The sequence below is a fragment of the Phocoena sinus genome, chromosome 6 (genome assembly GCF_008692025.1).
Source record: "Phocoena sinus isolate mPhoSin1 chromosome 6, mPhoSin1.pri, whole genome shotgun sequence".
Lineage (NCBI taxonomy): Eukaryota > Metazoa > Chordata > Mammalia > Artiodactyla > Phocoenidae > Phocoena > Phocoena sinus.
The window spans coordinates 8,879,465-8,895,281 of record NC_045768.1 but is presented as its reverse complement, the minus strand read 5'-3'; the positions used below and the strand labels follow the sequence as shown (position 1 = coordinate 8,895,281).

The following is a 15,817-nucleotide window of genomic DNA, read 5'->3' as shown; positions in this document are numbered from 1 at the left end:
CCTGCTGCCCCAGCACGGCCCCTGCCCCCTGCCTGACCTGGCAGGCCTGGGGCCGAAAAAGCCACCTCCCGCCCCAGGCCCCCCCACCCCCAACCGGCAGCCCCTTCCGACACAGCCCACCTGCCTCCTCCTGACCAGAAAGGGGCGCCCTGGAGACCTCACCCACAGCCCCCAACCCCTCTGGTTGGGCACCGCCGGCAGGTCATCCTGTCCGTCCCTCACCTCCAGCCACACTGCCTGTAGGGCCAACAGGGCCCCCAGGAGCCCCAGCCTGTACCCCGGTGCTGACACCGCCTCTGCCCCCCAGGGAACGACTCCATCTTCCACGACATCGACAGTGATACCTCCTTAACCAGCCTCAGCGACTGCTTCCTCGGCTCCTCGGATGTGGGCTCCCTGCAGGCCCGCGTGGGGAACCCCATCGACAGGCTCTACTCCATGCAGAGTTCCTACTTCGCCTCCTGAGAGCCAGCCGGGCCGCACGGACGCTTGGGCAAGGGCCCTGGGGTGGGACTGCAGGCCGCAGAGGCTGCCCCGCCACCCGCACAGACTCTACAGACAGCCATACGGTGCCCTCCCCTTGGCCAACTGGGCCTGGCTAAAGTGCCCACTGGGCACAGCCAGACAGGCAGACGGGCACAGCCTGGGCAGGGGCTGTGTCCTGCCCACAGAGACTGTCACCCCCAGGGACCCAGAGCTCTCAGACAGCCACTCATCTCCCAGCCCCACCTCGGCCTCCATTGCCTCCTTCCCCCTCCCCATCTCTTTTATGTGAAGCTTAAATTCTCTCTATTTTTTTAAATGTCCTCTCTCTGTCCAGGCCACTTCCATGGCATGGGCCTAGGTCAAGGCAGGGCCCCCGTGCATGCCCCCAGACGATGGTGGGTGTGAGACGCGTGTGTACCTGTGCCCTGCACTGTGCCCACCTCCCCCACCTCTGAGGGCAGGCCCGCCAACCTAGGATCACCCCTTCCAGCTGGAGCCTGAAGCAGGAGTAGGGAAGAGCCTGGCAGGTGGGCCAAGCCCACCACAGCTCTGCCCTGAGGGGCAATCCTGGCGGGACCAGGGACGGGTAGGTTGAGCCCAGGCTGACTCAGAGGGATGGAGACATACATGCAAACGCACACACTTAAAGGCACACCCATGGGGAAACGCACACAGATACACAGACGTGCTGAAAGAGACAGACAGGCCTCTGCGGGTCAGCCCTGCCCTGCCCTGTCAGGAAGCGGGAAGCGGCCAGACGGGCAGGGAGCCCCTCTGATAGCAATAGGAGGGGAGGGAGGAAGTGAGGAGGATAAGGTGAGCTTGAGGCACGTGGACACAGATGTGTCTTAGCTTCTGTCCAGACGGGGGCTGCCTGGGCAGAGACAGAGGCCGCAGAACCAGATAGAATCAGACCAAATGGCAGAACCTCCAGGTGGAAAAGCATCTCAAAAGTCACCCACTTGGCACTCCATAGGATGTTTGGTTCCCGCCCAAGCCACTTCTGCCTCTCCTCGCAACCTCCAGTGACTTCATCGGGCCCCAAGTCAGCTGCCTTTTCTGCTGATTTCACCTCTGCTCTATTCAGCCCTGAGTCCTCGCTTCTCAAAGCCAGGCTTTTCCAGCTTCTCCAGCTCTTCCTTTTAAACTGTACCGCCTAGCCTGGCTCCAGCTTTCCCTCTAAAGGTATGGAACAGATATAACCCAGTCTCCCCACTGTCATCAGCCAGCCAAAGTGAGCAGGTCAATCACCTCCCCCACTTTAGGCACTCTGCCTCTGTTAATGTGGCCTGAGACCCTGTGAATGGTTTAGGGCACATAACCTTGGAAACTCACCCTGCCCTCTTGTATGTAACCAGAGCCCCTGACCCTGACACATGTGTGACAGCTAAGCCACAACTCTCTTCTCTGTGTGTGTGGAGGGGGCACTTATCGGTCCCTGGAGAGCCAGTGAAGGACCTTGACTTTTTTCTTGTTACCTTTCCTCTTATTTGATTCATTCCAGCCTGTGGAGTTTTTCTGCACCCCAACTCTGTGACCACTGGTTTGTTCTCCCTCCTCAGCACATCTGCCGATATAAGGAGTCGGCCCTGTGTGTCTCACCTAAGGCATGTGGACCATTTTGCCAAACGCCCTGCTAGGAGCCAGATACACTGTATCAACCTCTGCCCCCAATCTACCCAACTACTAACCCTGTCAAAAGAGGAAGTGAGGCCAGGCTGATGGGCCCTGTTCTCAGTGACCCCTTGCTGGCCCCTGGAGGCCACTGTGTCCTCAGCCAGTGCTCATGGCTCTGCTTTCCATTCTAACACTGAGCCCTAGGCTGCAGAAGTTTGCCTGGTCCAGCCTTTGAGCTGATGGGCTGACGGGTGTCTCTCCACCCGTCTGGAGAAGGGCCCCTCTGTCTGGCCCTTCCTGGGATCCTCAAAGTTCACCAACATCCTCTGTGGTTTTGCTTCTCTGTCCTCTGGGGAGACCTCAGTCCCTCCAGAGCATCCTAGGCCAACCTCCCCGCCCCTCCTGGGCTTCTGCACACACGTCTTGCCACACTCTTCACCATGGCAGAGCTGGCAGAGCTGAGATGCGGCTCAGAGTCAGCCCTCAGGCCCCAGCAGCCAGCCTGGCCCTTCTGGGCTCTTCTTGTTCTACACAGAACTTGCACACGGTCTTAGTTGATGTCCTGAGTCCTTCTGCAGTCTCAGCCCACCTAGGTTCTGTGCCATCTCTTGGTCCTGGGTTACCACTTGTCCCTTAGGCAGCCACTCTGGTTTCTTGAGAGATGGTCCCCTTTCTCCTCTTAGGCCCACACAGTCAAATCATGCCAGGGGCACTGGGGCAGGTCCAGGGGTAGATGTTCTCCCCCACCAGTAGGCCTGGCCCTTCTCTCCCAGACTCTTTAAGTTGGAAGGAACCTCAGGAATGGGTCAACTAGTCCACCCCTTATTCTGCAGCTGGAAAATGTGGGCCAGGAGAGGGGCAGGACAAGGCCTCTCTCAACTAGTCAGGGACAGAGCTGGAGCAGAGAATAGGGACACCACGCCAGCTTCTCATCCTCTGTGTCTGGTGAACGACCTCCAGGTCGGAGCATGACTTGTCTTGGTAAAATTGCCATTCTGGGGCCTCATAAACCCCAACTCCAGCCTGGGCTCTGCCTCTACCATTACACTGCTCCCTGCCAGGAGCTGGTACAGGACACCCATGCTAATGACCCACAGATTGTCAAAGCAAGAGGGACCTCAGCCCCTCATGCCAAAGATGCCCCATCAGCTAGTTTAGGTAGCACCTTCGCTGTACTGCAGCTCGTTGCCCCCAGGCTCTGACGCCCACTCTGCCCAGCCCTGGACTAGATGTGGGGATACAGATGCACAAGATGTAGGCCCCCCCGCCTTGAGGGGCTCTCTCCTAGGAGGAGAGGCATACACATTCCACCCCAAGCCTGTCTGGACATTGTTGGGGACCCATTTCTCAGATGAGGAACCTGAGGCTCAGAGAAGGTCACCCAGCAGAAGCACACAGAACCAAGCAGGCTTGCTGGGGTCTGGGGCTAGCTGAGATGGCCAGGCTCTTTCCACTTCGCATAGGGCATATGAAGTGCAGCCTTGACCTGAGGTGGAGGGCGTGCGTAGCCAGGACCACTCCCGCCCCTGCTGTGATATGGGATCGCCATCACATGGTGCCTGGGTGGGAAGCCCAAGGGAAGGGGGAGGTAGCAGTCTGGTCTCTGGAGGAAGAGGGAGAAAGTAAGAGGTGGGCAGGGGGAGTGCTGGAGAAAAGGCGAGCCCTGTTTCCCTTTGGGGAAGTTGAGGCTCAGAGAGAGGAAGGAATATGCCCCAGGTAACACAGCGAGTGTTACCACCTACCCCGTGGAGCCTTCCAGGGAGGCCACACAGAGGGACGCTGTGGTTCTAAGAGTCAGACCGTGGGCTCAGCAGAGCCCATAGAGAAGGGGCCAGTGCCAGTGGGCTGGGCATCTTGGGAGGCTTCCTGGAGAGGATGAGGTGGGGGGGGGTCCACCACGTCCAGATGAGTAGGGCCGTAGCAGTGAGGCTTGGGGGAAGGAGAAGTGGCTGACCCCTGCCTGGGCCCAGCCTGAGCTCTGGGCACCACCTGGGGTGAGAATCTCATCTCCCATGTGGGAGAACCTGCAGCTCTGGGCTCACTCTGCCCCACGGGGAAGGGGGTCCACGCTCACAGGCACGCACACAGACACACTCACACCCAGACACACATGAAGGCTCACGGACCCACACTCGTAGACATGCCGCCTGAGGGCCAGGGGAGCAGGAGGGACCCTCCAACGTTTGGCCTTTGGACGGTGCCATTTCCAATGGGCGTCTCTGCTGTGCCCCCGCCCCCTCCAGGGTCCCAGGGGAGCTCAGCCCAGCCAGGTGTGGGGACCGGGCCACCGGCCACTGCTGTTCTCCTTGTACAGACTCTCACTGTCCACCCACCATCCCCAGACACATTTTATTTAATAACTTGTCATTGTTAAATTATTTATTAGCGTTTACATCACCACCCCACCCTGCCCTCCACTCTCACCTTCTGCCTCTTCCCACAAAAGCAGAAAATGGAAACAAAAAAAAGATGAGACATCAGTATATTTGTAAATAAACCAACCTGTACACGCCTGTGGTGCCTCTCCTTGGGGGGAGGCTGTGTGGGGCCTGAGCTAGTCCTGCATGAGATGTCAGCAGATTTCTCAATGGGCACCAGTGACAGCAGGTCAGGAAGGGAGAGCCTGGGGTCCCTGGTCTAGCCGAACACATTCCCTTGTCCCATCCCATAACTGTCATCTCCCCAACCTTGTCCTATCCCAACCCCGACCCATCTCCATCCTTGAAACAAATGCATCCCTCCCATCCCATTCCATCCCTTTCCCCAACACAATCATTCATTCACCCAACCAATATGAAGGGCCCCTTAAGTGCCAGCCACTAGGCTGAGAACTGGGGCTTGGTCCCTGCCTCAGGGAGGTAGACAGTGTGATGTGAACTCAGTTGAGCTACAGTGCAGTCTTGTTATAGGAGTACCCAACCTCATCTGGAGGGGCGGAGCATCATGGAAGGCTTCCTGGAAGCAGCTACATATTAAGCTGAGATGGGAAGTTAGCCCGCATGGGGGCACTGAATGGGGAGGAGTGTCTGCGAGCGCTCCAGGCTTGTGCAAAAACTCAGGGGCTGGCAAAATCTTGTGAGTCTCTTGAACTGCAAGAATAGCTAAGTTTTGGGCTGGGGGAGAAGCAGTGAGGCTGGAGGCAAGGCCAGACCATCCAGGGTCCTGATGCTGAGTGGAGAGTAGATCCAATTAGGTCAGATGGACTGGAGACTGGGGTCAACTCAGTCACCTAGGTGACAGATGACTATGGCTTTGACTAGGGTGGTAAAATTGGGGAGAAAGAAGGGGGCAGATCCCGGAGATACTGGCGAGAGGTGAGTCAGGGCACCTGGATCACTGTGATGGGGTCGCTGGAGCACTCTGATCTGGGGCACGTGGAGCTGAGGGTCTCTGGGGCACCCAAGAGGTGTCCTGGACAGGGCTGAGCCTCAGAAGGACCAGATCTGAGTATCCAGGTGTTCAACAACCAGGTGGATGGTCACTGAGGCACATGGTGGGCAAGCTCACCCAGGGGAATGTGACAGGGAGAATGAAGCTGAGGTCAAATCCTGAGGAATCCTGAGGACTCGGGGCTGGACATGGCCCTGGGATCCAGGGGAGATGGGGGTGGGGGTGGGGCCGGGGGGGTGGAGATGGCAGAGACTCAAGGAATGTGGTTCTCAAAGTATGTTCCTCGAGGTCTCAAGTTTCCTCAGAGTACCTTGGGGAGTATCAGTGTGTGTGTGTGCGTGCCCATGTGTCTATGGAAATAGCTCTGTGGGTCAGTCTGCCTGGGTAGATTGTGTAGGAAGCTGGGAGTCTGCACGTATTGGTTTATGGTGTGCAGCTGGCTATCTAGATCTATGTATGGAGTTGGGTGTCTCAGACTTGTGTCCATGTGTCAGTGAAGACGTTTGCACAACCACACCTGGGTGTATCATTGCACATAACTGCCTGGTTGTGCATCAGGGGCACCAGCGCCCCTGGGGGCAGCTCCGCCCCACTCTCTCCTGCAGCCTCGGGTGACTCCCAGACCCAGGGGCTTCTGGGTGAGGCCCTTCCATTCATCGCTTTCTTTGCACCCCACACACCCCCGAGAGGCAGATGTCAAGGTCCCATGTTTCAGAAGCGAAACCCAAGGCTCAGAAGGAGGAAATGACCAGTTCAATATGACAAAGCCAACAAGAGGCAGAAGAACCAGGGCTCAAAACCAGGTTTAGCTGTAAACCCATGGCCTCAACACCACCTCGGATGCCTCCCTAAGCCCACACTCTCTGGCCCTGCAACCTGGTCCTTCAAGGTCAGACCCAGGGAGCAAGGAAACTCTCTCCTACCTTCAGAGTGGCCTCACTGAGGCTCAGAGAAATTAAGTCACTTGGCCTAGACTGCACAGCACAGAGGCAGGACTAAACTGGGTCCTCCAACCAAGCCCCAGGCCTAGGCTTGAGAGAGGAGACTCCCAGCTCAAACCCCCCACCCCACTCCCAGCAGTGGGCTGCCAGCTCTCTTGCCGACAAAATTCTGTCACTAAAAAATGTTTGGGGGGGTGGAGGGGAGGGGCTGTGCTAATCCATTGCTCCCTTCTCTCCTGTCTATCTTATCCCCACAGCCCAGAAAGTGAAGTCAGGGGAGGGGGAGGAAATGTAGGCCGAGTATGGAGACAAGAGAGGGTGTGGGAGAAGGTCTCCCTCCAGGCCCCTCTTTCCAGAGGACCAATAGTAGCCAAGTCCCTGCCACTGCCAGTCACAGACTTTAGCTCACTGACCCTCACAACAACTAAGAACAGCTATTATCCCATTGCAAAGATGAGAAAACTGAGGCTTGGAGAGAAGTATCTTGCTCCAGGGTGATTCCTCCCAGGAACCTGGGGTTGGAGAGGGTCTAGACCACGGTTCTGTGGGAGTTGAGAAGAGGGCTGGTCCCAGGAGAGGAACACGACTCTGAGCCCGCCCTACGAAACTTGTCTTCGAGGGTCTGAGGCCCGGACCGGTCCTGCCTCTGGAGTTCACCACTGCTGCCTTCCCTGAGAAAACTGCGGGCTGTGAGACTGGACTGGAGAAGGTGAGGTCTCTGCAGCAGCTACGTGGAATGCGAATCCACCTGACAGATGTGCGGTTGGATGGGCAGTCCAACAGGCATTAGGAGGATGGTCTGAAGGAGGGTGGCTGCATACAGCCCTGCAGTCCCCCACCGTGATGAGAGGGGCACCCCCTGGGCTCAGGCAATGCAGTTGGCCTGCTCGCCCATGGCTGACCTGCTGGAAGGTTCGACGGGCACTGAGGCAGAGAATTAGGTAGCTGAGGAGTTCCACCCATTGCCTCTGGGAGCAGCCTTCAAGGATGCTCACCGTGCACCCCACGCTGTGCTAAGCCTTGCATATCTCGTTCCACTTTCTCCTCGAAGCCCCATGGGGCGAAAACAATTGTGATGTTCACTTGACAGTGAAGACTCTGCTCTCTGTTGTTCCTCCTGTCCTGCTGGCCAGCGCTGCTCTGCCTCAGATGCCCCCTGTTGGCCTCTGAGTGCCCCAGACCCCACGCCAGGCAGACCTTGACCCTGGGCACTGACGGATGGACAGGGGGCTCTATTATGGCTTTGACTGCAGGGCAACCCCTGGGGCTTGACTGGAGAATGGAGACGGCCCCCGGATTGCTCATCCCTTTTGGTCTTCATCCCTTGCATGGCAGACCCTCCTAGGACCCTGCCCGCCTGGGAAGAGCTAAGAAGGAGCTGCGAGACAAGCACAAAGGACCCAAAGCTGGGGGAGGGGGTTCGTCAGCTGTGCCTGGGAAATCAGGAGAAGCCTCCTGGAGGAGGGAACAGCCAGAACAAGTGCTCAGTGGTTGGAGCCTCAGAGGACCAGGGAGGCGGGGCACACCCAGGTTAAATTCAGGGTCCAAAGGCCAGAGACAGCAGGAGGTGAGATGCCCACACTGGGCATGCCAGGGGTCAGTCAGGCCCTTGGCAGTGACAGGACAACTGACACATCCCATACTCTGATTTAGCTGAGAATAAAGTGAGCACACTGTGAGATTTTGAGTAATAGAGAGGAGTATATGTAAAGTACCTATTTGTGGCCTAAAGAGGAATAATAAAAACCAAAAACCTCTGTATCCGCTCCCTAGGTTACAAAAATGTACCAAAAACGTATATTTTCAATTCCTTGGAGCCCTTGATGTGCCCCACCATGGTCCCAGAAGCCCGTTTCTTCATTTGAAAAACTCTGATTCAAATCGGAGCCAAATCTGCAACAAAGTGAAGTGCAGGAAGTTCTAAGCACAGAATCAAGCAAGAACGGGCCCAGTGGCAGGGGGCTGGCCCCTCGTGCATCTCCTGTCTGCACGGAACATCCAGGCGCCTTTCTGTGTGCAGCACCCCACTTTCACTCCTTACCTCCCTTGGGGTGCTTTGCTATTAAATCCCCAACACAGACCAGAAGCTAGTTTGAATTTTGCTTCTGAACCTGCAGTCACCCATCAGGCCACGAGGTGGCCACCGGGAGTCAGGCAGGTGACAGCTGAAGCATCAGTTAAGCTCAAGAAACAATGCAGAGATGGGGCAGGCTTCAGATCATGGCCAGAGAAGGAAGGAGGGAAGAAACTCTCCTTCTGGGAGGCTTCCGTGTACCAGGCCCTGTGTGAGCGCTTTACAGGGATGATACCATGCATTCCTCGGCATTCCCATCTTACAGAACAGAAAAGTAGGCTCAGAGATGTTAAGGAACCTTCCCGAGGCCACACAGCTAGGAAATGGCAAAGTTGCGATTTGAACCAGAGCTGGGGCAGTGACAGAGACAAAGGGGGAGGAAAACAAGGGGAGGTGGGAGGGGGAAATAGCAGCCTTTTCTTGAGCCCTTGCTTCAGCGACTTCCAGCCTTGTCTGTCCGTCTCACTGATTCCTCACACTCACCTATGAGGCAGTTACTGGCACTACCTCCATTTTACTGATAAGGAAACTGAGGCTCAGGGAGTCTTTGTATCCTCAGTGCCCTAGCTCCTGGGGAATCAACCCTCCCTGAGCCCAGAGGGAGGAGCGCAGGGGTGAACAGAGGACTGCAAGGCACCCCCCACAGTCCAGCCTGGCCCCTTCTCCTCTACCTCTCCTTCAGTACCCAGAGAAGCCTCGTTCCCCAGGCACATAAAGGGGGGCTCCCTCACCAGTGCAAGATCCAGCTCCACCCTCAGTGTATGCTGGTCCTTGTGGATGCTTCCAGAACAGGGGATGCAGGTCACAGTTGGGAGCCCCAGATTCAAGGGTATTTCATTCTGATCATTTCAATCCCTGGGGCCTACCAATGGGGGGCAACTGATCTGGTGGGGGCCTGGGGCTCTGAGGGTATCCCATCCCATCAAGCTTCAGAGAACGGGGTAAGTGCGATGATGTCAAGTTCCAGTCCCAGCTCTGCCAACTGCCGGCCATGTGACCTTGGGCAAGTCACTTAACCACTCCAAGCCTTGGTTTCTTTGTAGACAGAGGGACAAGCATAGAGCCATCATGAGGGTCACATGAGCAAGTGAACCAGGCACAGGGTTCAGCCAACCTCAGGTGCTCAAACAGTGAGGCTAAGATTATTCATGGGCGCTCCTCACTCTGCCTACCTAGGAAGCTAACTCAGCCCAGAACACTGAACCAAGAGGAGCCCAAGGGCCTTGAAGGCGGTGGTTGGGGGGTGGCCCTTAGCACTGACAATGGCAAGGCTCCCCCTACCCCTTTAGGCCAGGGAAGCTTCCAGGAGCTGGGTTTCCTGTGACACCAGGCTACCTTTCCCCATGCTCGGAGGCTGACAGACACCTGGGCCTCCCATGACCTCAGGGGCCACACCAGAGGAGGCATCGAGGCACAGACAGTCAGCCAGGCCTGAGTCTCATGGCACAAGTTACAGGGATGCTGGTAGTTATGCTATCTGAGCTCTTGGCCATGAGCACATGCCTGGCCCCCTCTGGTGCCACACACACAGAGGGGAACCCCCTCCAGTTCACCCACAGCTGGAACTGGGAAGCTGTGCCGCAGGGCCAGGCAGTGGGGTACTTCATAAGCAACAGAGGTCAATTGAAAAAGTGAATTACTGGTGCTGAGTTACTAATAAGCAAACAATCAAGTTATACCCACCACAAAAATGACCACAAACAGAGCGACTGTGACAAGAGCAGAAACCTGGAGTCATGCTCCGCAAAGCAAAGTGAAGCTGCAACTCTGGAAGAAAGCAGCTTACTACAAGGTGTCTTGTTGCTTATAAAATACTCTGCCAACAATGAACAATAATGGTAATAGTGATGATGACCAGGACAATAACGATAGCTACTGAGTACTGGGTACTTATCATAGGCTAGTGCCTTCAGATATGATCTCATTTCATTTTCACTCAAAGTATTGTCACCCCCATTCTACAGATGAGGACGCTGAGGCTCTGGGAGGTGAAGGAGCTTGTTCCAGGTCACAGAGCTAGTGAGTGGCAGATCCTGAGAGCAACTTACCACTGTAAACAAGCAACTGCCTAGAAGGAAGGCCAGAACAGACAGGAAAAGTCCCAAATATTTTGCAACTCTACCTTTCTGAGGGGTGGAGCGGGCTTCACCGGACCAGGCTCCAAGCCAAGGAGTGCCTTGGAATGGCCTGAGAGACAGAGAAGGAGGCCGCATCCCAGGGCAACAGGAGTGAGGATTCAACAGCAAGGCCGAGAGGTGTGGCCTGTCTTAAGCTGCCTCCCAGGTGCTGGCCAGCAGGTTGGCTCATACAGGCCAGGACAAGAGAAGCAGGGAGAAAGGGAGACTGACAGCCAGAAAGCCACCCTCCCTGTCATGGCTAGCCCCATCTATCACAGGCATGGTCTGTGCCTCTTCCATCATTGCCTTGTGCAAAGGGAACGGCGGAACTCAGGGTGGTCAGCCACTTGCTAAGTTCACACAGCCATTTGGCACAGATGGGAAGATGGGGAAGGGAAGAGAGAAGGGTGGGTCCATTTTCACAGATTAAAAGCCCCCCACACCAGGAGAGTCCAGGGAAGAAATTTTGTAGATTAGGAGCCTAGAAAGTTGATGAACATCAGGCAGGTCAGGAGAAGAAGCAGGAAGAAGTAGGCATCATCCATGGGCAGGGCAGATATAGAAGCAGGTGCAGGAACTGGGCTGGAAGTCTGGACTGGGACCCCTGGGAGCCTGGCCACACTCCCTGAGGCCTTTCCAAATCACTGGGAAAGGTGGGCACCTGTCTCAGAGGTGACTCCTAAAGCCACGGCACTGCTCAAGAGGGGGCCTGGCAGGCAGCACCATTGCATGGAGGGCTCTACTAACACCAAACAGGAAGAATATTAAGACAACTACTGAGATTTTTTTTCCCTGGAGTTTTTACTTTATATTAATTGGCTGCTGTGTTGTTTGGTACAAGGTTTATGATTATTTTATATTTCTCAGGGAATGTATCTTTCTTCATTAGCTAATGTCTATCTCTGTCCTGTTCAATGCTTTTGGTACTGAATTCTACTTTGATAATAATGTTGGTACTCCTACATTGTTTTTTTTGTGTGTGCCTTAACCTACTATCTTTGTCTCTGTCCAGCCCTTTATTTTATAATCTTCCTTTGTTCTTTTTTGGTTATATCTTATTTTTTTTTAAGTGTGTAACTGGAGTTCATTTTTATTTTTGTTATATCTGATACATACACAAAACTTATAACTGATATAAGTTGTGAAGCATAATAAGATAAACACCTGTGAACCCAACTAGAGCATTACGAAAGATAGAAACTAGGACACTACCAAGACCACTGAGTCTTCCTGAGTATTCCAGCCTATCCCTCTCCTACCTCATCCTGAAGATAACCACTATCTTGTATTTTGTGCTTATCATTGCCTTGCTTTTTTTTTTCATTGCCTTGCTTTAAAAATAAAAACTAATTCCTGATCCCATAAAATTATTGTTCAGTTTTCCATGTTTTTGAACTTTATGCTAGTAATATACTATGCATAGTCTTCTACTAGTTCCATTTTTTACTCAATATTATAGCCAACATTCATCCACATTCTCGCTTGTGACCATTATTCGTTGCTATCTAATATTCCATTTAAATTTTCCTATTGCAGATATTTGGGTTTTTCCAATTTTTCATTAAAACAAACAATGCTGCAATGAAAGTCCATCTACATGGCTTCTAACGCACACATACCAGAGTCTTTACAGAATATAACCTGGTGGGGAGTTGCTGGGTTGCCAGGATATGCACAGGGTCAGCTGTGTCAGACAAAGTCTGTATCTTCCATGGTGATTTTACTATTTACACTCTCACCAGCAATTAAGAAGAGTTCCCATTGCTCCCCATCCGTGACAGTACTTATAGATTTGGATCTGCCCCAAAGGATTAGTGAGATTGAGCATCTTTTCATATGTTTATTCTCCATCTGTGTTTTCTCTTTTGTGAAATGCCTATTTACATCTTTCACTCAATTTTCTTTTGGGTTGTTTGTCTTTTTCTTATTTATTTCTAGGGTTTTTAAAAAATATATATATTCTAGATACAAATCCTTCACTAGTTTTATGTGCTACAAATAATTTTTTCCAGCTTGTGGAATAGAAGTTCTTCATTTTAATGTAGCCTGATTCATCATACATTTATGGTTTGTGCTTTTTTTGTGTGTCTTATTTACAAAATCCTTCACTACCTGAATCAGAAAGATATTCTCTTACATTTTTTCTTCAATTTTAAAGTTTTGACTTTCACATTTAAAATTTTAACCCATTAAGAATTTAGTTTGGAGGGCTTCCCTGGTGGCGCAGTGGTTGAGAGTCCGCCTGCCAATGCAGGGAACATGGGTTCGTGCCCCGGTCCGGGAAGATCCCACATGCCGCGGAGCGGCTGGGCCCGTGAGCCATGGCCGCTGAGCCTGTGCGTCCAGAGCCTGTGCTCCGCAACGGGAGAGGCCACAACAGTGAGAGGCCCGCGTACCGCAAAAAAAAAAAAAAGAATTTAGTTTGGAGTACAGGTGAGATAAGGATCCAACTTCATATTTTTCCATATGAATAATCAAGTAGCCAGGCACCTTACATCAAATAGTTAATACTTTCCCAGTCATCTGAAAAGCCAATTCTATCGCATGTCAGCTTTCTACACATGTGAACTTTTATTACTGTTGCACTGGTCTATTGGTCTAATCCCATGCCAATACCACGTGATCTTAACTACTAACACTTGATATTAAGTCTTGATTGCATTTAGGCATGTTTAACCACCATTTCTTCTTCAGGAGGGTACGGCTAGTCTTGGGCTTTTGTTCTTCCACTTAGAATCAGCTTGTAAAGTACTTTTAAAAATCCTATTGGGGTTTTTATTGGAATGACAATTACTCTATAGATCAATATGTGGAGAACTGAACAGGATAAATCTCCCTGTTTATTAGGTCTTCTCTGACGTCTTTCAATAAGGTTGTAACATTTTCTGCAACAGGTCTTGCACATCTTTTATTAGATTTATTTTTAGATTCCTTACTTTCTGTTGCCATTCTAAATGTTGTCTTTTTCTGAATTGTTTTATAAGTATAGAGACGAGCAATTTAGTTTTGAATATTATCTTATATCCTGCCACCTTCATAAACTCATTAATCCTAATAATATCTTGGTATATTATTTTGGATTTTTTAATGTAGATACTCATCTCACCTGGAAATGATAGTTTTGTTTCTTTCTAATCATTATTCTTCTTTCCTTCCTTTTCTTCTCCTTGTTCTTTTAAAAATATTAAACACATTGGCTAGGACTTCCAATAAAATGTTGATTATGAGGATATTAAGGTCCTTATCGTGTTTTGTTAAGGATAATCCTTTTTACTTTTTATTAATAAGTACGATTTTGCTAAATTTTGTAAGTTAAGAAAATTCCCTTATTTTCCTAGGAAGGTAAGAATTTTAATCATGAAAGAATGTTGATTTTGATTAAATGCTTCTTCTACATAGATCTTCTCCTTTAACCTGTTAATGTCACTGCACATATTTACAATTTAATATATAGTAATAATTTTATAGAACATGTAATACATGCTAATATGTAACATAATATCTACTACACACAATATAATAATATATAATATAGTAATAATATTATATTAACATATAATATATATTAATGTTAAACCTCATTAGGTCCATGGTATAAACCTGGTTTGGTCATGATTTTTAAATATCTTGTTGGATTCAGTCTTCTACTCTTCCTTGATTTTTGCATTTAGGCACATGAATGAGGTTGTCCTGATTTGAATAATAGTTATACTGATTTCTCAAAGTGAGGTGATAAGTGTTCCCTTTTTTCTATTCTCTGGAAGAGTTTGTATAAAATTGTAATATCTGTTCTTTGAGTGTTTGAAATCATCTGGGCTTGATGTTTTCTATGTGGGATTAGCAACCTATTTAATTATGTTTAGTGGTTATGGGACTATTCAGGATTTTTTTTTTCTTAAGCCAGTTTTGATAAGTCATGTGTTCCAGAGAATCTGTGCATTTTGCCTGTTTTAAAATTTATTTAGTACAAAGTTATATAAAATATTATTTTTATCTTTTTAATATCTGCTCTAGCTGTAGCAATATTTCCTTTCTCATCCTTAATATTATTGATTTATGCCTTTAAAAAATTCTTTTTAAACTTTGCCAGATGTTTATCTACTTTATTAGCCTTTCAAAGAATTAATTTTGGCCTTGATTCCCTCTACTGTATCTTTATTTTTCTATTTTATTAATTTATGATATTCTTTCCTTTTCTTTCACTGAGTTTTTATTCTTTTCCTATTTTTGTAAGTTGGATGCTAGGCTAATTGTCAGCTTTCTTTTTTAAAAATATAAGCATTTAAGGCTCTAAATTTCCCTCAAACTACCACTTACACTGCATTACAAAAGTTTTGATATGTACCATTTTCATTCATGAGGGCTTTAAAATTTTCCAGTGTGATTTTTTTCTAACTCACAAACACATGGAAAAATTTTTACTCATTGTTTTATCATTGATTTTTAACCTAGGTGCACTGCAGGTTACAGAAGCATGATCTGTATACCGGATATTATAATTTACTAAGAATTGTATTATGTTCTAGTATGTGGTCACTTTTTATACATTTCCCTTGTGTGGATGAAAACATTTGTATTCTCTAATTGTTGGATTCAGGATTTTATCTACATCCATTTGTTCAAGTTTGTTAATTGTGTAGTCAAAATCTTCTGTATCTTAATTTTTTCTTTGTTTGACATAGCAATAACTACAAGAGATATGCTGAAATCTTCCATAATAATCATGGATTTACCAATTTTTCTCTGTAGTTCTGTCCATTCTTCCTTTGTATGTTTTGAGGCTATTTTATGAACTGAATTGTTTTACCTTCCAGTTTCATTAAAACTTTTATCATTATTAGGAACTCTCTTTATCTTTTATAATATTTAACTTAATGACTATTTCTTTTTTTTTTTTTTTGCGGTACACGGGCCTCTCACTGTTGTGGCCTCTCCCATTGCGGAGCACAGGCTCCGGACGCGCAGGCTCAGTGGCCATGGCTCATGGGCCTAGCCGCTCCACGGCATGTGGGATCTTCCCCGACCAGGGCACAAACCCTTGTCCCCTCATTGGTAGGCGGACTCTCAACCACTGCGCCACCAGGGAAGCCCTACTGACTATTTTTTTGATAGTAATAAAGCCACTCCAGCTTTCCTTTGGTTGATATTCTTTTCTCATGAATCATTTTGGTTTTTGTTTGTTTTAATATTTA

General features: G+C 49.8%; 1 protein-coding gene across 2 annotated transcripts in view; it reads left to right on the top strand.

Annotated features, from left to right (window-relative positions):
- LMX1B (LIM homeobox transcription factor 1 beta) overlaps nucleotides 1–745 on the top strand; it is an 80,449-nt gene extending 79,704 nt beyond the window's left edge. For both annotated transcript variants that reach the window (XM_032633794.1, XM_032633793.1), the window contains exon 8: nucleotides 308–745. In XM_032633794.1, coding sequence (XP_032489685.1) covers nucleotides 308–465 — 158 coding nt within the window. In that variant the 3' untranslated portion in view covers nucleotides 466–745. The remainder of the gene's footprint in view (nucleotides 1–307) is intronic.
- Nucleotides 746–15,817: the final 15,072 nt, after the last annotated feature.